This window comes from Microcebus murinus, chromosome 20 (assembly GCF_040939455.1).
Source record: "Microcebus murinus isolate Inina chromosome 20, M.murinus_Inina_mat1.0, whole genome shotgun sequence".
NCBI classification, from domain to species: domain Eukaryota; kingdom Metazoa; phylum Chordata; class Mammalia; order Primates; family Cheirogaleidae; genus Microcebus; species Microcebus murinus.
This window is the reverse complement of record NC_134123.1, coordinates 19,429,706-19,451,506: the sequence shown is the minus strand read 5'-3', so window position 1 is coordinate 19,451,506 and position 21,801 is coordinate 19,429,706. Positions and strand designations below refer to the sequence as shown.

Below are 21,801 nucleotides of genomic sequence, written 5' to 3'. Positions count from 1 at the left end.
AGAGATGACAGAGTTATTTCAGAGAAATGCTTTACAGCTGGGATAGTACCTAGGCCTTGGATTTTCATAGGTTTTACATTTCCTACCATTTAATTGGCTTAAGATAGTGGTTCCCAATGAGTAAATCTAAAGCCTCTGAGTGGAGTTTGGGGGATAGGAGTAGGCTTAGCTTTATTGCAAAGAGTCTATGAAATCATTGACCAACTACTGTCTATAAAATCGATTGTAAAATCACAACTATTGCCATGTGGGGGGGTACACCAAATTTTTTACATGAATTTAGAGTCTAGAAAACTCTGACACTACAATTTTAGGAGAAAATTCCTAGGGGGTTCTATCGATAACAAATTTGAATCCAGAATGTTACAGATTCTTTACTGTTTACACAAATGTCCCACATGTTTTATTGGTAGTGGAGGTGTTGTTCCATGTGGAAGTCTTTTTATCACTTTATGCTACCATTTATCAAAAGTATAAAGTAGCTGGGTGTACACCTGTAATCCTAGCACTTTAGGAGGCTGAGGTGGGAGAGGATTGCTTGAGGCCAGGAGTTCAAGACCAGCCTGAGCAAGAGCAAGACCCCATCTCTACTAAAAATAAGAAAATTAGCTGGGCATAATGGTGCACACCTGTAGGCCTAGCTACTCAGGAGGCTGAGGCAGAAGGATCGCTTGAGCCCAGGAGTTTGAGGTTGCAGTGAGCTATGATGATGCCACAGCAACTCTAGCCTGGGCAACAGAGTGAGACCCTGTCTCAAAAAATTATAAACCACCTCTTCCTGAGAACCTTTTTTTATAGACAGAGAGTATATTCAGTGAACTGAGGTATTCCCAACCAGGCCAAAAGAATTCTCATGATGTTTTGTTTCTTTTTCTTTGTTGATGATTAGAATTCAGACACTACTCGCCTCGTCAGCCCACAGTCCGATCCCCAGAGAAGATGACTAGAGAAGGATACCGAATACCTTTTTTTGACAATACGTCTTCAGGTTCTTCTTCAGAAAAAGACTTGATACCAAAGCCTGATACATACCAGCTTACCCATGATGCCTCCCTGAGTAAACGCCTGGACGTGGGTGATGCTGGCCAGATCCATCCCTATCCATTACCTTCAGATGTTGGTCTGGAAAATTATGATAGTCGTTATTCTCAAACTCTATCTATGCACAGAAGTCTTGGTAAAAGGCCTCAGAGAAGCAAGAACTATCGAGAATATGGTATAAAGCCTTCAAATGACATAAAGGCCACTGTATCTCATTCCTGTGGAGACTTACTGACTTCTCAATCAAACACTGACTCAAGCACTGAAAGGCTTTTGAAACTTAGTGCAGGTAACAGCTTCCTGTCAGTTTATGGCTCTGTTCCATAGGCATGAAGATAGAAGATATAACTGCAAATTTGGAATTAACATTTCTTAAATTGCATTAGCATATCTTAAATCATATTTCAGAGTCACCAGTGATCCTTGAAGCCTCCAGAAATCTGCAGGGTATGAGTTTCACATGATAGATACATTAGAGAAAATGTGTAGAATGTGAGCTTCACAACTACTTGCTATTTTAATTAAGTAGCATCCCAGAACATGTTTCTAGCAATATCTAGTCTTCTTTGGCCACAGTCGCTTTTATTCTGAACTACTTTCAGAAGTTAGTTTTAGGGTAAGTGATGGAGACCACTCATTTATTTATTCAAGAAAACTCACTGAGCACGCATAATGTGCCAGACACTGCCCTAGCTCTGCAGAAAAAGTAGCAGACAAAATAAAGTTCCATGAATACTTTACCATAATAAAAAAGTCCCTAATTTCATGGAGTTTACATTCTAATTAGAGTAGGATAGGTGACAAACATATTATCATATAAATATATGTCAGGTTATGATAAGCACTGTGAAGAAAAATAATATTAGGGTATAAAAAGTAAGAAGGAGGAGGTAGTATTGTAGCTAGAATGGTCAGGGAAAACATCTCTGATGAGGCATCATAAAAGTAGAGATTTGTTTTTATTTATTTGTTTCTTTTTTTCTCATTCAATAAAGAGAAATAAGTAGAGATTTGAATGAAGTGAGAATGTAAAGCATGTGGATTTTTCTAGACAATGGGAATAGTAAGTGCCAAGTTCCTGAGGCTGGAATGTGCTTGGCATGTTTAAGGAACAATGAGGAGGCCGGTGTGGCTGCAGCAGAGATAGTGAAGTGTATAGATGAAGTCAGAGAGAAAGCTTTTACTCTGAGTGAGATCAGAAGTCCTTGGAGGATTTGTAGCAGGGGAGTGACGTGGGCTCCCTTAAGAATTACTCTGGATGCTGGGTTGAGAATAGACTGTGAGGAACAAAGATGAAAGTTAAAAAAAAAAAAAAAACCTTTGGAGCAAATAAAAGATGATGATGGCTTGGGTTAGATAGACAGCAATGGAAGTGGTGAGAAATAGAGTCTGACTACATTCTGAAGATAACACCCTGTGATTTACTGATGGATTGAGAATGAGGTGTGGGAGGAAGAGGGTCAATGATGACTCCATGGTTTTGAGTCTGAGTAAGTGGAAGAATGGAGCTTTTGTTTATTAAGATAGAAAAGATACATCTACTTGAAATTGCTACAAAAAAAAAAAAGATAGAAAAGAGTGGGAGGAACAAGATTTAAGATAAACATGAAGAGTTTGGGTTTTAGATATACTAAGTTTGAGGTGTCTATTAATACTACCTGGAGATGCCAATTTGATAATTGGACATATTAGCCTAGAGTTCAGGGAAGGAGATGTGGCTGGAAATATAAATTTGGGGATGATAAGTGTATGGATGGCATGAAGGATGAGCTCTCCCCTAAGGAGTAAAAATAGATAGAAAAGAGATCTGAGGACTGATCCTGAGCCCTACAACAATTATAAATCGAGTGGATGAAGAGAGACCAGAATGGAGAATGAGATAAAAGCAGCCGGTAAGGTAGGAGGGAAAAAAGCCAAGAGGAAGTGGTATCCTGGAAGCCAAGTGAAGAATGTGTTTCGGAAGGAGGGACTGATCAATACTGCATCAAATGCCCCTTATAGACAGAGAGTGAGCTAGGACTGAGAAGCAATTATGGTATCTGGCAAAGCAGAAGGTATTAGTGAACAGCTTCAGGGGATGCATAAGAATAAAAGCCTCATTGAGGTGAGTTCAAGAAAAAATTGTAAGTGAGGCAATAGAGTTACCAAATATATTCAACCCCTTCAAGGAGTTTTGCAGTAAAGGGAAGCAGAGAAATGGAACTGTAGCTGGGGGCGGGGGGGGGGGGGGGGGGAGTCAAGAAGATCCTGATGAAAATGATCCAGTATAGGATCATTACCTGTTTTCTCAGTAAAATAAAAGAGGTCAGCACCTGAGAGTAAGGAGGGGGGAGAAGGTGTTGGAAGTTTGAAGAGAAAAGAGATGTGAAATAGTCACCTCAGAAGATAGAAGTATATGCCGGGCGTGGTGGCTCACGCCTGTAATCCTAGCACTTTGGGAGGCCGAGGCGGGTGGATTGCTCAAGGTCAGGAGTTCGAAACCAGCCTGAGCGAGATCCCGTCTCTACCAAAAATAGAAATAAATTAATTGACCAACTAAAAATATATATACAAAAAATTAGCTGGGCATGGTGGCGCATGCCTGTAGTCCCAGCTACTCGGGAGGCTGAGGCAGTAGGATCGCTGAGCCCCGGAGATTGAGGTTGCTGTGAGCCAGGCTAATGCCACGGCACTCACTCTAGCCTGGGCAACAAAGTGAGACTCTGTCTCAAAAAAAAAAAAAGAAGATAGAAGTATAGATTGACCAGAGTAATATATTAGGAGGGCTGCGCAGTACTAAGGGCCTAGTGACGATAGTGGTCATGAGTTTAATGTGTGAAAGTTCAGAAGAGATGCATGTTGTTCTCCAGCCATGTTCCACTGCTCTGCTATAGGCTTGGCACATGTAGACAGTTGTATTTAACCAGAGTTGGGGTTTTGTCAGAGAGAAAGGGTCCAGGGAGTTGAGGGTATATGCTAGGGAGTGGTTATTATGACCCTTGGATTCCAGGCTAGGTGTGGATGGAAATGAGACATTGGGGAGTTGAAGGGGCGGGTTCATCTCTCAGCCTGTTTCCTCCACAGATCTGTATGCCACAACCCATTTCAACAGTGACCCTGGTCTGCTGGCCAATGTAGAGCAACAATTATCTACCAACCTTGGTGATTTAACACAAGCACGTGGTTCTTTCCCAAACAACTCTGTCCTGGGAAACAGGACAACTCCTCTTCGGACACTGTTGTTGCCTCCTGGGACTTCGGAAGACAGAGAGATTTTGACCAAGAGGTCATTAAGTCCATCAAAGAGAGGATTCAAACGGAAGGACAATATCTTTGCCAACCTAAATCCAAAGCATGGTTCCAGAGATGCTACAGGCAGTGAGGCAAGTGTTGGCTTGTTTGTGTTTGTGCAAGAAACATATCAGGTTCAAGACCACTTCTGGTGAGGGGTGTTGGGGGTGGTTCTGACCAACAGTGTTATAAGTTCAAAGGTATTTTCAGAGGCCAATGACTAATACTGCCAGGCTAAAGCCTGTGATTCTTCTGCCCTTGGGAAAGTCATTCCCCACTGCCACCATTTTCTCATTTCTGTCACAGACAGAACTGTCCCTGAGAACTTCCAGGGCGGAAACATAGTGAGGAAGTACTTTGATAAGAAGTGGCAGACAAAAGTTTACCAACAGGAAGGAATGCAGGAGGTCCAGGGGCCTCAGAGTTTGCTAAAGATTCATCTCTGTAGCATCGATGTTTATAGTAGCATTGCTGTTTATAATATCATCATGTCTACACATTTGCTTCAGCCACAAATAGCTAACTAGGTTAAAATAGTTCTTATAAAAGCATTGCTTTTCCTTTTCCTTCTAGAAATTCAAATGATTCTAAAGTTTTTCCAAAGTAGCAGCAAGCAGAAGATGAATTAGATTATCCAGGTGATTTTTAGCTGAAAGTAGTTCACCGGATGAACAAAAAATCAAGGACCATTCCCACATATACAATATACACATAATTAATTTTGTAATATCATGGTATGATAGTGTTATACAATAAAATTCATTATTATCAGTTCTTAGTTACAAGTTTTGACCCTGCCTTTGCATACATTCCTCATGGAGAATGCCTTCCACTCTCATCTCTTGGGTGGGTTATTTGTTTGTTTTTTTAAGACATGGTCTTGCTCTGTGGCCAAGGCTAGAGTGCAGTGGCACGATCATAGCTCACTGCAGCCTCATATTTCTGAGCCCAAGTGATCCTCCTGTCTCGGCCCCCCTACTAGCTAGGACTACAGGCATGCAGTACTATGCCCAGCTATCTACTCTCCTCTCTTGTCTGTTTGAATGTTAATTTTCCTCCAGGTCCTACTTCCATCATTAAACATTTTTCTCTTTAGTTAGAGGAACCACAGCTGTCAGGGCCCTTTCTTCCCTTGGACCCAAGATCCTTTGTCTTAAGAACCATTTGTCAGTTACTCTGCTATGTAAGGAAGCAGGGAATTTGGTCAAAACAACTATTCCTATTCAAATTATTTTTCAGTTGTTGGAAATCTTTTTGCATGTTAGAATGGGTTTACAGGTTTGTATGGATTTTTTTTTTAATTTTTTAAATACTTTCTATTCAGTTTCAGAATTTTGGAAGTAGTTATAATTTTTGTGCACCAAAGGGGGCAGTCTTATAATATTTTGTTTAACTTTTTGGTTTCGTTTTTCATTCTCAGCCCCTATACCTATTTTTGTCTGTTTGTTTGTCTTTTGTTTTTGTTTTTGTTTTGAGACAGGGTCTCACTCTGTCACCTGGGCTAGAATGCAGTGGCATCATCATAGCTCACTGCAACCCTAAACTCTGGGCTCAAGCAATCCTCTTGCCTCAGCCTCCCAAGTAGCTGGGACTATAAGCGTGTGCCACCAAACATGGCTAATTTTTCTTTATTGTAGATATGGGGTCTTGCTCTTGCCCAGGCTGGTCTCAATCTCTTGAGTTCAAGCGATCCTCCCTCCTCAGCTGTGCCCAACCTTGTTAATTTTTATAATTTGTTTATGCTTCTAAAGTCAATTGGTCAAAATAAATTTTATAATCATAAATTCCTGTATAGTTTAACTTTGTGTATCATGGGATTCTTTTTTATAACTTTTATTTTTTTTAATTTTTTTTTTTTTGAGACAGAGTCTTGCTATGTTGCCCAGGCTAGAGTGAGTGCCATGGCGTCAGCCTAGCTCACAGCAACCTCAGACTCCTAGGCTCAGGCAATCCTGCTGCCTCAGCCTCCCGAGTAGCTGGGACTACAGGCATGCGCCACCACGCCCGGTTAATTTTTTTTATATATATTAGTTGGCCAATTAATTTCTTTCTATTTATAGTAGAGACAGGGTCTCGCTCTTGCTCAGGCTGGTTTTGAACTCCTGACCTCAAGCAATCCACTCGCCTCAGCCTCCCAGAGTGCTAGGATTACAGGCATGAGCCACTGCGCCCGGCCTGGTCAGATTGTTATTAATAACTTCTTAAAGGACCTCATCTTTACCTCTTTATATCTCCACAGTCCTTATGCAGTACTCTCAGGACACATGATCAGTGCTCAGTACAGATCTGGTGAATAAATGTTTATCCCATTTGTAATGCCTTTCCCTATTAATTATAGGCCATGTGTGACTCAAGTCATAAATATCACTGTCTTTGTTGTTCTGCCTCACAGTTGTCCGATCTGATAACATTAGCTAATTAATCATCTTGATTTTTTTTTTTTTTGAGACAGAGTCTCACTCTGTTGCCCTGAGTAAAGTGCTGTGGTGTCAGCCTAGCTACCAGCAACCTCAAATCTCTGGGTGCAAGCGATCCTTCTGCCTTATCCTTCCGAGTAGCTGGAACTACAGGCACATGCCACAATGCCCAGCTAATTTTTAAATTTTTAATAGAGATGGGGTCTCACTTTTTCTCAGGCTGGTCTCAAACTCCTGACTTCAAGTGATCCTCCTGCCTCAGCCTCCCAAAGTGCTAGGATTACAGGCATGAGCCACCTCACCCAGCCTTATCTTGATATTTTTTACATCAATAGAACCAAATATTGAAAAATAATTTGGCTGTTTTTAATATATATCAGCTTTCTTGAAGTCCATGAGACCCTGCAGACAAGATTGGTAGATAGATTTGTACATAAAATTCACAATTATATAAATTATATATGTATCATGTCTGAATGAATAAAAACAATTGTGAATTTTACTGTACAGATGTATCTATACATCTATCTATACATGATTCTTACTGAATGAAAAGTATCTCAATATGGGGTCCAACAATAAAATTTAAGGTATAATATTTAAAAAGTTATAGCTGGGTGCAGTAGCATATACCTGTAATCCCAGCTAGTTGGGAGGATGAGACAGGACTATTGCTTGAGCACAGGAGTTTGAGGTCAGCCTGGGCAACATAGCAAGAGCTTGTCTCTAAAAAAAAATCAAAGAAGTTATATTGGATATTTATGTTTATTATATATTAATATATTAAATATAAGCTTACTGTGGTTATAATTTTTTGTTAAATAACTCCCCCATTTTATTTTATGATATATTTTAATGTTATGCAATTTAATCTTTCCATATAACATAATATATTGAACCATAGATGTAGGTATCAAACAACAATTTTCTTCTGAAAATTCCTACAGAAAATTATGGTAGAAGTTACTGTTACCTTTGAAATTATCCTTAAATATCTTATTGTATTTACCTTGGACATAAATAATATGCAATTCAAATCCAAAATGAAAGATGAAGTCATCTTTCCTTTTCACTTTTTTGAAATGTTAACACTTTAAATGGATTCTTACTTCCCCTATTGTGTAAGAATGACAAATGGTTGGGGTTTTTTGTTTTTTTCTTGAGCCTCTCTCTAGTGACCTGGGCAGTTTGCATGGTTTGCCAGGAAACCACAGTCCACCGATCTCTGCCAGAACCCCCCATGTGGCCACTGTCCTCAGACAGCTCCTGGAGCTTGTGGATAAGCACTGGAGTGGCTCTGGCTCTCTTCTCCTCAACAAGAACTTCCTTGGTAAGTGAATGCATTCTCAGTTCCTGGAGAAGGGCTGGACCTTGCTTCTGCTCTGTGTTCTGCTAAAAGCTACTTAGTCCCCTTGCAAGGAAAATTGTTCTCATGATCACTTACCAAAACATCTCAGAAATGCCATAGTTAATAAATCTGCTTTCCTCCCCATATCCTTCTTTATTTTTAAAAAATCAGCACTCTTTCCAACTGTTTAGTACCAATTGTTTTGCTCCTCCTGTGATTTTTTTTTTTTTTTGTAGTTTTTGGTAATATATAGAGTGGCCAGATATGTAAAATAGAGAACAGTCATGTTAATAATTGCAAAAAGATTTTAAGGTTTTTGAAAAAGTACCAGTAATGAATCCACAGAAATTGGGTTGATCATCAGAGCTTTGAGATGCTGTTGAAATGTTATGATTTGAAAAACTTGAATGAAGAAACGATCTGGACTCTTTATTTAGGGTTTTGCAAATGTTGGTTCCAAAGTGTTTGTTATTAAATGGAAGGAGAATTCAAGGTGGCGATAAAAGTTTAAGTAAAACCTAGAAAATTGAAAGTTGTTTGGACTTGGAATTTTTTTTTTTTTTAATTTCTGAAGGGACATATATAGAAGAAATCCTAGCCCAGTTATTTTCCTTCCCCAGCTGATCCAGGTGGGGAACCTGCAGCCTTAAGGCAACTTGTGGCCTTCTAGGTCTTTAGGTGCAGCCTTTGGACTGAATCCAAATTTTACAGAACAAATCCTTTTATTAAAAGCAGTGCAGCAGAGAAAGATGAAACTTTTCTTGCCTTCTTTGGTGTTTAAAAAAAAACAATCTTGAAATCAGAAGGCTGAAGGTTCCCTAACCCTGCTTGGGGCTGCTGTTTCTCCACAGAGGATGTAGGATATAATTTCTTGACCTTCATAAACATCTCTTATAAATTCTTATAAAAAGGAGATATTAGATCACCCTATTTGTTCTACAGAGCTGATAGTTATTGACTAGGAATTCTGTGCTTTAGCTTTTAAGATTGGCCCGTGTGCCCAACTTGAATTTTTGGCAGGTCCTGCCCGAGATTTGCTTCTGTCTTTGGTAGTCCCAGCTCCTTCTCAGCAGTGGGGTCGCTCACATCCTGAAGATATGATGAAAACCTTCCGCAGAAGGGAGCTTGAACTGAAGGAGGCTGGGCAGTTGGTCCCTAATGACATGGTATGCCTCTCTCATCTGCCTTTCCTCTCCTCCTTTCCTAGAAAAGGACAGAGTAGCAGGACTAGAAAAGCTCCGTGCCCTAAAGATCAGCATCACTACAAACAGCTAACCAAAATATGGAAAAGTCAGTCTGGGCAAAGTAGGAACACAAAACTTGCCAGGACAGGGACAACTTGGAGGTTCTGCAGGGATGACTTCTTCATCCTAACCCAGGTCCAGAAATTCTAAAGAAAAATTTGAAATGGGAAGAAACAAACAAATGAAAAATCCAAAAAACCCTGAAATGAAAATGCTTGGGATCACTTTTGTGAAAGTCCTGGTTTGATCCCAGTGAGGGAAGGCAAATGTCTCTGGGATTCTCTTTCCTCCCTTCTGATGGAGCTGAGAGTCCTGAGCCAGGGGTCAGGGCCATTCTAGAGCATCAGGCTGCTGGCTCTGAGAGAGGATGAAGGAACTCATATCCCCAGGCTTTTTCCCCTTTTCTTAATTTGAGGATTTTCAGACACCAAATATAGTTCTAGAAACTTTAGATAGATGACTCAGAATGTTCACTTGTCAAAATGACCACTGTTCTGCAAGAGTAGTGGATAGCTCATAGGAAAGATTGTGACTCCATGTGATAGATTTGTTTACTGCTCTTTAGCTGTATTTACCAATGAACTAAAGTTCTGGTGAGTGAGACAGTCACAGAGACGATTTCCATTCAGTTTATCACTAAGTAGAGGAAAAGATTCTTAAAGTCCTTTAAAAGCACTCCTCAGTATTTCAGATTCTTTATGTTTGTATTTTTTTTTTCTGATTTAAAGGAAAGCTTGAAGCAAAAACTGGTCAGAGTGCTAGAGGAAAACCTCATTTTGTCAGAAAAAATCCAGCAGTTGGAGGAAGGTGCTGCCACCTCCATTGTGAGTGGGCACCAGTCCCATGCTTACGGTAAGTTCGAGAAAGCCATGTGTGGGGCATCCCAAGACAACTGTTTATCTTGGTCATTACTTTTCCTAGCAGTTAATGGAAACAATCATCTTGCCTCAGAGAGCTGTAATGCAGGTGGCTTGAGTTACCAGATGAAGCTTTTTGTCAGCATCAAGCATGTACAAATGTTATTATTGCCATAATTTTTGAGAATGACACTTGCTTTTGTGATTACAGCAGTAGAAAGTGTTTTGTAAAACAAGTATAAAAAAATGTAAGGCAGCTGGGCGCGGTGGCTCACGCCTGTAATCCTAGCACTCTGGGAGGCCAAGGCGGGCGGATTGCTCAAGGTCAGGAGTTCAAAACCAGCCTGAGCAAGAGCAAGACCCCATCTCTACTATAAATGGAAAGAAATCAATTGGCCAACTAATATATATATAGAAAAAATTAGTCGGGAATGCTAGCGCATGCCTGTAGTCCCAGTTACTTGGGAGGCTGAGGCAGAAGGATTGCTTGAGCCCAGGAGTTTGTGGTTGCTGTGAGCTAGGCTGACACCACGGCACTCATTCTAGCCTGGGCACCATAATAAAAATAAAAAACTAGCCGGGCATGGTGGCTCACGCCTGTAATCCTAGCACTCTGGGAGGCTGAGGCGGGCAGATTGCTCAAGGTCAGGAGTTCGAAACCAGCCTGAGCAAGAGCGAGACCCTGTCTCTACTATAAATAGAAAGAAATTAATTGGCCAACTAGTATATATAAAAAAAATTAGCCGGGCATGGTGGCGCATGCCTGTAGTCCCAGCTACTTGGGAGGCTGAGGCAGTAGGATCACTTGAGCCCAGGAGTTTGAGGTTGCTGTGAGCTAGGCTGACGCCACAGCACTCACTCTAGCCTAGGCAACAAAAGTGAGACTCTGTCTCAAAAAAAAATAAATAAAAATAAAAAATAAAAATAAATAAAAAACTAAAAAATGTAAGGAAAATATAGCTCCATGACCTAGCAATAACTTCCGTTAATGTTTTTGGTATATTTTCTTCCACCATACCTCTATATTTTTAACTCAAAATTTAAAAGTGTCCTGATTTTTAAAAAAAAAATTTTAAATAAAGTTGCCATTATTTATAATAATGGTTATATAAATATAATAAAATACATAGAATATAAGTAATTTTAAAGAATTTCCAAACATTCAAAAGAAAGACTTGAAGTGGAAGAAAAGGCCCTAGAATGAAAATCCTTCTCTGAGATTATCTTTCTTACCTTCTGATGGAGCTGAGAGTCCTAATATTGATTCTGTCATAACTAATGCTGCTATTAATGTCTATATAATAAATTTTTGTGTACATTTCAGACTGTTTTCCTAGGAGACATTCATAGAAGTAGAATTAGTAAGTCAAAGGATGTGGACATTTTTAAAGGTTTTGTTACATAAATCACTCCCAAGAGAGTTGCTTCAATTTACACTCACATCAGCAGTGCACTTGAATGCCCTTTTCACTCCACCCTTGTCAACATTGAGTATTTTTTTTAAAATTTTGCCATTGTGATAAGTGAAAAATAATATCCCATTTAAATCTTGATCTGTGCAACTTTATTATCAGCATGGTTTAGGGCAGTAGTTTAGGTAAAGTTTGCCCTCAACAGACTAACTAACTCAGCACCCCTAAGCAAATTACGAGCATATGGATTTATATGAGGAACTTGATCTGGAATTTTTGATTTGGAAGCATTGATGTCCATTGTTAAATCTCAGCACTAGCTGATGCTCACCTGTCTGAATAATCAAGATATGGGTGTCCGCTTACCTACTCTGAAAATAAAAGTAGGTGTTTGTCCACTAGATACTTGCTTTTAATCAGCCATGAGGCCCAGTACAGTATTTTGGCTTACTGGTGAAAAATACAGGTGTTGCAGCCCTGTTTTACCACCTTCTAGAACCCTATTACTCAAAATGTGATCCATAGTAGCATCACCTGGGAGCTTGTTAAACAACTATTGGGCCTCACCTCAAACCTACTGAATCAGAATCTATTTTTAGTAAGATCCTCAGATGATTTGTAAGCATATTAAAGTTTAAGAAGCATTATTCCAGAAGACTAACTTCCTTAAAAGAAAAGAAAAAGAAAGAAAGACTGACTGACTTCCTCAGGACCAGAGTTCCTGTGCTTTTACTTTATTATTGCAGGCAGTGGTAGCATATTGGGGATCTAGGCATGAGTTTTTGGCCACAAATTCAGTTTCTGCAAGTAATCCTTGAGTTATTACTATGTGCCTGACTCAGTTCTAGGTGTTTTTACATATTACATAAGGAGTGAAAGAAATACATTTGCAAACTAAACTGAAGAATACAGAATACAGAGAGAGACCTAATATTTGCTGACTGCCTATCTAAGTGAGGACAGATGTCTCATTGAATCCTCATAACAGTGCTGTGGGGCAGGGTTATTAGCGCAAGTGAAAGAAAAATGAACTAACATGTGCAATATTAAGTGATTTAATTTTAATTCTGATCTATTGTCATACCCCATATTCTTGCCACTATATCTCCTTTCTCTGAGAGAGGGAATGACAAATGGAGTGTGGAGCTGGGTGCAATGGGGCCCTCAGTTCTCAAGATGTCCATCTAAATACTTATGCTCTGCTCAAAGACTGGCAGCTGGGAATCCTGTTCACTCCGGCTAATGTACCCTTTGTAGATGATCTTCTACGAAAAAACCAACAGCTGACCATGCAAGTGGCTTGTCTGAACCAGGAGCTTGCCCAGCTGAAAAAGCTTGAGGAGACAGTTACCCTTCTCCATGAAAGTCAGAGGTAGGAGAGGGTCTATCTAGCTGACTTCTGGAAGCAGATATTTATTTCTTTATCTTCTTCCTTTTATTTGGAAAGTTAATATCTATACATTCCTTTCTCTGTATAAACCTGTATATGGCCAGTTAGTTCAGGGATCAAAGTACTGCTTTCCAGGACACTATGTAAAACATTTACATAGTCCCAAAGTCAAATCTATAAGATAAATTCAGAAAAATTCAGCTTCTTTTCCTGTCTCCTCTCTCCTTTCTTTCCCTCCCACTAGCCTTCTGTGGTGGGTGTGGGTGTGTATTTGTATTCCCTTTTACTATGTAAAAAGAAGCATAGCGTTTCTTTAACATTTTATTTTGAAAATCAGTTCATAGTATATAAAGTTAGTTCTCATCCCTTTTTGTAGCTGCATAGTACAGCATTGTGTGGCTGTGACAGTTTATTAATTCTCTATGACATTTTTGGACATTTAGGTTAACAGTATCTTGCTATTAAATGTAGTGCTTTAGTGAATAACATTGTGCATACATTTTTTTTTTTTGGCCAATGTATGGATGGCTTTTAACATTAGAAGGTAATCCAGAGTTCAAGAATATAACCATGACTAGCACCATTAGTTCATTGCAGACACAGGATAGAAGTAGAAGCTATGATTTTCAGATAGAAACTGAAGGCCCGATCAGGTGCCAATGACCCAGGGCTTCAACTTATCTTATCATGAAAGTGCTTTGGATGAAATAGAACCACCACTATGTAAAATGTGAAATATATTATTGCTTCAGTCAGTCTGGAACATAATCAAACAGAACTGTAATGAAGAAAATGTAGGTCTGCTTTAAAATAATCCACTCATAAATTGGACAATGTTTCCTATTTAAAGATGTTATTTCATGTTACATTTGTCTTTAGCAAACATTTCAGATCTGAATGGTATCGCCTTTGCTTTTATGATTTCATGACTGCCTTTTCCTTCTGGGCCTCAGATCCCTGGTGGTAACTAATGAGTATCTGCTGCAGCAACTGAATAAAGAGCAAAAAGGTTATTCTGGGAAAGCGCTCCTGCCTCCTGAGAAGAGTCATCATTTGGGGAGCGCTTCGCCCTTTGGGAAAAACACATTGTCTTCCTCCTCACCAGTGGCGCATGACACCGGTCAGTATCTAATCCAGAGCATCTCAGATGCTGTCCCAGAGCCTAGCTTATGGAGCTAGCATGGCACACCTGCACTGCAGCTTCCCTCTCATCTACAGAGGCTCTCAATGCCAGCACCACCAGTATGATATCCACAAAGATTAAGAAAAAAATGTATTCTGGTTATATTGTATTGGTCCTTCTTTTTATTTCTGTATTTATCTCCTCCTAGTGAGTTATTCTTTCCTTCTGCCTACAGAAATAGTTGGCACTTAGTCCTAGGCATTGTATCACATAGAAACCTTTGGCTGAAAATGTCGAAAAGGAAAAAAACACTGTACATTTTCCCCAATGTCATTTGAAACTGTGTGGTAGAAGGTTAAAAAAGAACAACCATCAGGTATCTTTTGTGTTAGAAGAAATTTTTAGAGAATCTGTACTGATTGATTCATCAAACTTTTTTGAGTTTCCTTCTGCCGTAGTAAAAAGGATGTCTGCCCTGGAGTAGCAGACATTTAGTCAGGAAGAAAAGCAAAAACTCATATAATGGAACTCAAAGCTTGGAATTGGTATCAAATAGGTCTAAACAAAAACCTAAAGATGCTCCGGAGGGAGGGGGGAATCAGTAATGGCCATTGTAGGAAATTGGAGAAGGCTTCAATGAAGACCTGATGAGTAGAGTGGTAGTAGATAGAGGGGATGCAGAGCCTTCCAGGACAAGATGGAAAAGTCTGGAGCCCCCAGAGGGATCTTTCTACAACCCTAGCCCTTCCTGCCTCCCCTATGAACATATGATAATGCCAGCCCCAGAATCTGCTCAGGGCACCCCTAAGGAGGAATAAAGAGTCTGACGCAGACTGAGCCCACCTTCCACTCCATTTTCTATGGGCACTGAAAGTGGCTGGCCCTGCCCCAGGCCAGGTACCTCACTAGGGTTGCTGGCCAGTCCTGGGGAAGTTGTCCATGTTTCTGATTTTCCTTGTGTGTTACTTGGTCCAGAGGGCAGACGTAGGGCTTGTGATATCAAGGAAAGGGCCACAGTTGTCATCTTGTGGGGCTAACTGGATTCACCATGAAGAGAGAAAGACCTCTAAAGCAAATAGAAAACAAGACGAGGAATCACCCCAGCTGTGCGATAGAAGTGGTCTCTGTGTTGCCCAGGCTGGATTCAAACTCCTGGCCTCAAGGCATCTTCTAGCCTCAACCTCCTGATACCTGGGGCTACTGGTAGGCACCACTGTACCCGGTCTAGAGAGGGTTTTTAATGGCTCCCTTGCACAGATCCTAACCTCTCTTCCTTGCCCAGCCTGGCTTTGCTAGCAAGTGTACCCAAAGCTTTTGAGCTTTTGAGCTTTTGAGCTTTTGAGCTGTCGGGGGAGGAGCAGGGATAATGGGCAGCAGTGGCATTGCTGGGCAGGGGCTGCTATGTACCAGATTCTGCTAGATCCATTTAGTCTTTAAAGGTCTTCCTGGCCTTGGGTGAGCCTTGATTTCCCTCAGGCTCCATAATAGCATTTCAGGAATAAGAAGGCGCTTTCCTGTCAACCAGTTCTCTCTGTGGGCTGGGCTCCTACAAGCCACACTGCCAGTCACAGGAATGGATGAGTTATCACTCCCTTCTGCACATTGGGTGGTACTCTCACCTGCAGTTTAATAGCTGGAAGCCTGGCCCAATTTAGAACATAGTTTAATTCATTTCACTATGAGGATGTTTTAGTAAGTGAAAGCCAGAAGGAGTTGGCTTTCACCTCCCTTACGTTCATTTAAGTAGAGCTTGCAATTCAAACAAATTCCCCAAGGCTAGAGGAATTGTTCCTCTTAACATTTGCTGGTGCAGAGGTAGAGCTCTCTCAAATGCTTCCCTGGCCAGTGCAAGGACATGAAGTGAGCCGAGTCGAGAGGGACACACAGCTGTCAGCTGTTAGACAAGGCTCTGCCGTGACCAGGTGCTGGTCTGCTACCTGCTAATTCCCATCTGACCTCCCTGGCGTCCCTAGCCCAAGCCACACTATTCCTCTATATCCCCATTCCCAAGTGGTTGGGCTCATGGGATTTGGAGCCACCTGGGGCAGGAATGTCCCAGAACTGCCTGTGGGATGAGGGAATAAACAATTGTGCTGCTTTGCCTTGTTATCTGGGTCAGGAAAGGTATCTGTGAACGTGTGCTTTTTAAGCCTTTTCTAGCACCCTTGGGAGCTGCCCTCTTCTGGGTAGGCGACAAGTCCCATCCAACCCCCTTGCCACAGCAGAAAGGAAGGAGAGGTGGCCTCAAAGCCTTGGGTTTGGGAATAGCTCTGGCCTAACACACAGAGCCTCATCAAAGAGATAATCTGGAAATGGTGGAGAGTCCTCAGGACCAGAGGGCCCCTGCTCTTCCCCAACCTAGGCTGTTGAATAGATGTGGGGAAATCAGCAAGAGGAGGCCCCTTCTCTATAGGATGCCTTACCCACTGCCATAGGCTGGCGTTGGGTGCTAGCCTCTGTTACTGGCCATCCAGCCCCAGTTTCGGAAATCGGGGTTGGGGCTTGCTGTGCTAGAAAGAGCCTGGAGGCAAGAGGCATGTCTGGCCTCTAGTCTGCAAAGCCCCTCTACTCTCTGGGCCTTATTTCCTTGGCTATGAAATTAGGGAGCCAGACTATCTACTTTCTAAGGTTCTTCCTGGCCCTGAATTTTCTGATATTCTGAGCTGGAGCCCAAAATGACTTGGTAGCCCCCTGTTAGCAGACTTAGAGCTGAGCCCTGGCACAAGAAGCCAAGTCTCCAGATGGAGGCACTAATTGCAGGAAGGCAAGCTGTGATGTTAGGACACCGAGTCAAGGCCGAGTTGAAAGCCTTTGGATTTCCCTAAGGAGCATCTTCGGGCAGAATGGCTGTGCTAGTAAAGGGCTTGTGTGTCCATTTTTCTGGGCAGGGCTGTCAGTGGAAGGGGGAGTAATCAGGGTGAGGCACACAGTGGAGTAATGACACTGAGGGGATTCCTGGGATATGACTGTCATTACTACCCGCATCATCATATACCCAACCAGGCCATATTGGTACAAAAGGTGTCTTTATTGAGGTCTAGGTAAGAGTTAGGCACTTGGCCAGAGCAGCAGCTTAAATATGAGGCAAGCAGGCACGGGTTAGCCATGCCCAGGGCCAGGTAGGGGCGGTGAGGCTGTAGGCACAGACTGTCCCAGATGGACAGAAGTTGGGGTGGGAAGAAGAGGGGAAAGGGGACACAGAGCAGTCTGGGTCAGAGGCCTGGTGGGCTGGCCCCGTGGGTCTGGGCAGGAAGCTCTGGGTGGCAGGTCCAGCAGGTAGGGGACTGGGCTCTCTTGCTCCATGTGCCCCTCAGGCCCAGGCCTGAGCCTCTGGCAGGGGCAGCCTGGCTGGGGGCCTTCCCTGGCTCATTTCTTCACCTTGGCATCATAGGTGCCTGCATTCTTGTAGGCACTCACATAGCCACTGTCATCCAGGATGTCCTGCCGTCCAGCAATGCCCTTGCCCTTGCCGCTCTCATCGAAACGCTCCTTGTGGGAACCGGTATACTTGCTGGTGTCAGTCAGCCGCTCCACGGCACCTCCTGTTTTCGCTTTCTGTTTAGATAGAGTTCCCCCAGGCTCATCCCTTCCCATCCACAGCCGACATCTGCGCCCCCCAACCCAGTGGCCACTCAAGATCATCAGGGCACTTACAGTGACACCCACGTTGGCTGGTTCCTTGCCTGCCACCAGCTGGCAGATGGCATCAAAGGCCTCCTCCTTGCTCTTCCCCTTGAATCGCTTGGTTGCCAGCTCTTCCAGGGCCTTTTTGAACTCCTCATAGTTGATGACTCGAGCAGACTTCCCCCTGCCAAGCATGTGGGCACCCTGAGTGTTCCCTGTTCTTCGGTTCTTCGAGCACCACCCCCGCCCCCAAGGAAGGCAAAAATGCAGTCTCCAACCACCATAAATTATGCAATCAAGTTTCTTTCCCACATTTGGGGAAATCGAAGGTGTCAGCAATCTGGAATGCAATAGATAAACCTTGCCCTGGAAAAACTACCTTCATGATCATGGTATTTCTCTGCCCCCTTTTTGAGGTCCTCCCTGGTTCCAGCCCACCCATTCCCCACCTTCTGGGAACATGAGAGGCAGGGGCTGCCTGGGGCTCACTTGACTTTGGAGAAGACGATGTCGACATCGGTCCCTGTCACGGCCTTTCCATCAGCCACCTTGCAGTCCTTGCACAGCTTGGCCCAGTTCTTGCCATTCATCTCTTGCCCACTGGCCTTGGGGTCACCATGGATGGCAAACTTGCGGAAGCTCTCCTCCAGGCCAGCTATGTCTGTGCTTGCTGCCATACCACCCTGTAGGGACCCACCTTGGTCACCTCCTAGTCAAGCTGCCCCTCCCTCCCCCAGGCATAGAACATCCCTGCCTCTATCTCAAAACCTGCAAGGTCTGAGCTGGCAGCACATCTGCTACAGACAGAGTTGGAGCTGGAGCTATCTGGGGAGAGGGGCCCACACTCAGTATTTCCTGGGCCCCAGAGCCCTGAGGAAGAGCCAGGAGAGGAAAGGTCCTGTTACTATTGCCAGCCCTGGCTCTGAGTAGGGTACAGCAGATGAAATCATGATGCCCACACCAGGCTGGGAACAGAGTAGCACTGTCCAGAAAGACTGTGAGGGCAGCAGCTGGGGCCATGGCTTTGTCTGGCCCTGGCACAAGGCCTGCTTGGGTGGAAGTGAGGGTGGCAGAGAGGGCCCCCTCCCTTAAAGCTCCACACCAAGCTGGGTCAGGGCCAGGCCAGGCTGCTGGTTGAGCAGGTATTTAGTGAGGAGGACAGTGCCTCTGTAGCCAGAGCCAGCCCAGGCCTAAGAAGGGAGCCAGAGCATGGGCAGGGGTGCATGCCCTAGGCAGGGGTGCAGCTGGCCCAGCTGGGCCTTGTTACTATTTGCTGTTAAACAAAAACATGAGGGGAGCGGGAGCTTGGGGCTGGCCTGGCCACAGTTTGTGAAGCCTGGAGACAGTTGCTAAGGGAGGGTGGTGCTGCTTAGAGAATGTTGCTAAGGGCAGGATGGTGTCAGGGCGGCTCAGGGAGAAGCTCCCAGTGCTGCTGGGCTGGGCTGGGCTGGGCTGGGGAACAGGGGCCCACGGGTGGGGCACACCAGCACTCCCCACGCCTGGGGCACAACCGTGGCTTCCTGGCTCCTTGCCACCTTGGGGCTGTAATCTCCCACTGTGGGGCATAGGAGAGCAGGAGGTTGGGGGCTAGCCTGAGTGGGGGCTGTAGAGTTATCAGCCCCAAGAGACATGCTGGCAAGTGGGGCTGTGGCCTTGGCGCTGGGATCTTACATTGGAGCACACTTCCCTATGTCTACACCTCAACCCTCCACTGAGGCTACACCCTGAGCACAGCCACACCAGTCCACATTCCCAGGGCCCATATGCACTCAGCCCCAGCCCTCCATACCCTGGGCCTTGTACCTCCGGCCACACCCTCAGCTCTGCCACAGCCCTAGGGCTGAAGCCCTGACCGCTCCTCTAGCATCCACCCCCCACACATGCACTAATAGGCCTGCACTGAAAACCCCAATGATACCCTCATCCCTGCACTAAAGTGCCCCTCTACCCACAGCCCTCCACCATGGTCCCCTGCCCACACCTTCAGCCCTGCATTGAAACCCCCTCTACATAACACAGCTCTGTATGTGGCCTCCCTGACCACCCCCTCAGCCCTGCACTGCAGCCCCCTCTGTCCCCACACCTGCAACCCTTACCAAGACCCCTGGCCACAGCCTCAGCAACTTGTCCCTCCACGTACCCACAGCCCTATTTCAAGGCCCCTGACCACACCCTCCTCACTGCTGCATTCACACACCCACAGCCTTTTGACCATTTAGCCCCGCACTGCAGACCCTGTCCGTGTCCACATCCACACACGGGCACACACTGCCATTACCAGTCTCCCAGGTATTATGCTGAGACACCCACAACCACACCCTCTCTTCCACTGCAGCCTCCTGCCCACACCCTCAGTCTCAGCAACCACCTTCTAGCTCTGCCTTTTATCCTAGAATCTCCACTGACCACAGACTGGGCCCTGCCTGGCTACCCCCTCTTCCATTACCACTGGCCTTGACACTGAAAAATTCCTCCCAGTGACCACACTCAACCCATCCCTCAGTTGCAGTTTCTAGGACTGTGAGCACCCATAGCTCCCATGTTACAGGGACCTCTGTGGGACCACAACCTCAGTTCACAGTGCACTCCCCTACGTGCAACCTCCCACCAGGGACCCGAAGACCCAGTGGGACCCAAAGACGGCGCACTTGGTTCACCAAGGGTAATGTCCAGGGGAGCCTGGGTGTCACAGGATGCTTATCGCAAGCAACTGGAAGGATTCCCCGTCCAGTGCTCACTCAGTCTGTAGGAAGATGGATTGCTGGTAATCTCAGGGCTGGTCAGGTGGAGCCAGACCTCAGGCCGAAGCCCCAGGGGTCTGCAGGCCATGGATGGAGTGGCCACGCCCTTGAGCTGGGGCCATCGGCCCCGCGCTCCCGCTGGGACAGCTGGAGTCATCAATCAGCGGGACAAGGAGGTGGGGGCTGGGGGGTGGAATGCTTGGGGCCAGGGCAGGGCAGCTCAGCTGGTGCATTGGGGTTGGGACCCCTTCCAGGCCACTCCTCCCGCCCCCTTATCGTGCAGGATACTCATTAAGGTGGTCGGTGTCCTGGTCTCCAACGGACTTCTACCTCGTGGCTGCTCCTGCAGGGCGCGTTCGGATGGACAGAAGGACACAGGAATGGACCGATGGACGCGGGAGACTAGGCGGCTCCGCAGCTCCGCTCCCTGCCGGCTCCGGGGCGGGACTGCAGCCCGGGCGGCTCCGCTGTATTATCCCCTGTTTCTCGGTCTCCATAGAGACGGTGAGTCCCACCCCCGAGGCTGTCTCGACGGGAGAATGACCAAGGTCACGCTGGCCCCGCCCACCAGACCCCGCCCTCTCCGCGCTCTGCGGGGGCGGAGCTGCAGTGACAGCCTTATCCCACCACCTCCCCCGCAGCTCCGGGGTCTTTGCTGCGGGGAGACCAGCCCTCTGCAATTCTGGACGTTCTCCAAACAGCCCCCCATCCTGAGCTCTGTCCAAAGATCAAAGCGGGCCCCCAGTCTCCAGGGGAGATCCAGGTTCCCTGAGCGCCAGACTGGGTGCTGGAGCAGGGGGATGGAGAGGGACGGGAAAGTCCCTTTCCTCAGTGACAAGGGTCAACAGTTGGCTCAAGACCACAGCTATCCGCTGAACGTGTGGCATCCCCAGGCCACAACTCCCGAGTTCTCCTGGGTAGGGTCCAGAGGCCGGAGCACTGGGGAAAGAAGGGACAATGAGCGAATCAGGCCTGCCCAGCCTGGAATGCTGGTACTCTGACGGCGATCCCGCTGCGGAGACAAAAACTCCTGGACCTCCGCGGTCGTCCCCTCCTTTCATTGCCACCTCTACTCGTTCTCTGTCTCACGGCCTCTGCTACCGCTGCTGCCTCCGGAGTCCAAAGACTGTTTTCCCTCAATCTCTACGTGCAAAGCCTATCTTTAAGAAAAATTACCTCCTCCAGGCAGCCTTCCAAGCCCTTTCCTAACCATGAGCCCGGTACCTGAGCGCCTCGGTTCCCTCCCCACCCCCTTATTTCCATATGACACCAACAGTACAAGGTCCCACCCACCCCCGCCCCCAGGCTGACTGGCAGTGGTCTGGCTCCCCAAG

At 45.1% G+C, this 21,801-nt stretch overlaps 2 protein-coding genes and 1 non-coding gene across 6 annotated transcripts in view; 1 reads left to right on the top strand and 2 right to left on the bottom strand.

Moving 5' to 3' along the window:
- LRRC36 (leucine rich repeat containing 36) overlaps positions 1–15,307 on the top strand; it is a 42,366-nt gene extending 27,059 nt beyond the window's left edge. For 2 of the 3 annotated variants that reach the window (XM_012742502.2, XM_075995716.1), the window contains exons 8-14: positions 890–1,330; positions 4,105–4,403; positions 7,893–8,058; positions 9,055–9,242; positions 10,049–10,172; positions 12,847–12,961; positions 13,933–15,307. In XM_012742502.2, the coding sequence (XP_012597956.2) occupies positions 890–1,330; positions 4,105–4,403; positions 7,893–8,058; positions 9,055–9,242; positions 10,049–10,172; positions 12,847–12,961; positions 13,933–14,158 (1,559 nt within the window). In that variant the 3' untranslated portion in view covers positions 14,159–15,307. The remainder of the gene's footprint in view (positions 1–889; positions 1,331–4,104; positions 4,404–7,892; positions 8,059–9,054; positions 9,243–10,048; positions 10,173–12,846; positions 12,962–13,932) is intronic. The other variant, XM_012742504.2, reaches the window with a different exon arrangement.
- Positions 15,308–17,111: 1,804 nt separating this feature from the next.
- Positions 17,112–20,937, bottom strand: TPPP3 (tubulin polymerization promoting protein family member 3). 2 transcript variants are annotated; one of them, XM_012742662.3, is made up of 4 exons: positions 20,756–20,937; positions 18,216–18,409; positions 17,757–17,910; positions 17,112–17,657 (listed from the first exon to the last, which is right to left on the bottom strand). In XM_012742662.3, exons 2-4 carry the CDS (start codon positions 18,401–18,403, stop codon positions 17,469–17,471), a joined length of 531 nt encoding a protein of 176 aa, XP_012598116.1. In that variant the 5' UTR covers positions 18,404–18,409; positions 20,756–20,937; the 3' UTR covers positions 17,112–17,468. The 2 variants fall into 2 exon arrangements, with proteins under 2 accessions (XP_012598116.1, XP_012598115.1); XM_012742661.3 differs by having other exon boundaries at positions 20,798–20,937.
- Positions 17,976–18,141, bottom strand: LOC142862973 (U1 spliceosomal RNA). Its single transcript, XR_012913866.1, has one exon. It is a non-coding gene; the product is annotated as a U1 spliceosomal RNA (small nuclear RNA).
- Positions 20,938–21,801: the final 864 nt, after the last annotated feature.

What these genes read in the sequence shown, in the direction of transcription:
- TPPP3 (XM_012742662.3), bottom strand. Translation starts at nt 18,403, where the DNA reads ATGGCAGCAAGCACAGACATAGCTGGCCTGGAGGAGAGCTTCCGCAAG. An exon ending in ATCGTCTTCTCCAAAGTCAA is followed by an intron (nt 17,911 to 18,215) that starts GTGAGCCCCAGG and finishes CATGCTTGGCAG; the next exon opens with GGGGAAGTCTGCTCGAGTCA. An exon ending in CAGCCAACGTGGGTGTCACT is followed by an intron (nt 17,658 to 17,756) that starts GTAAGTGCCCTG and finishes CTATCTAAACAG; the next exon opens with AAAGCGAAAACAGGAGGTGC.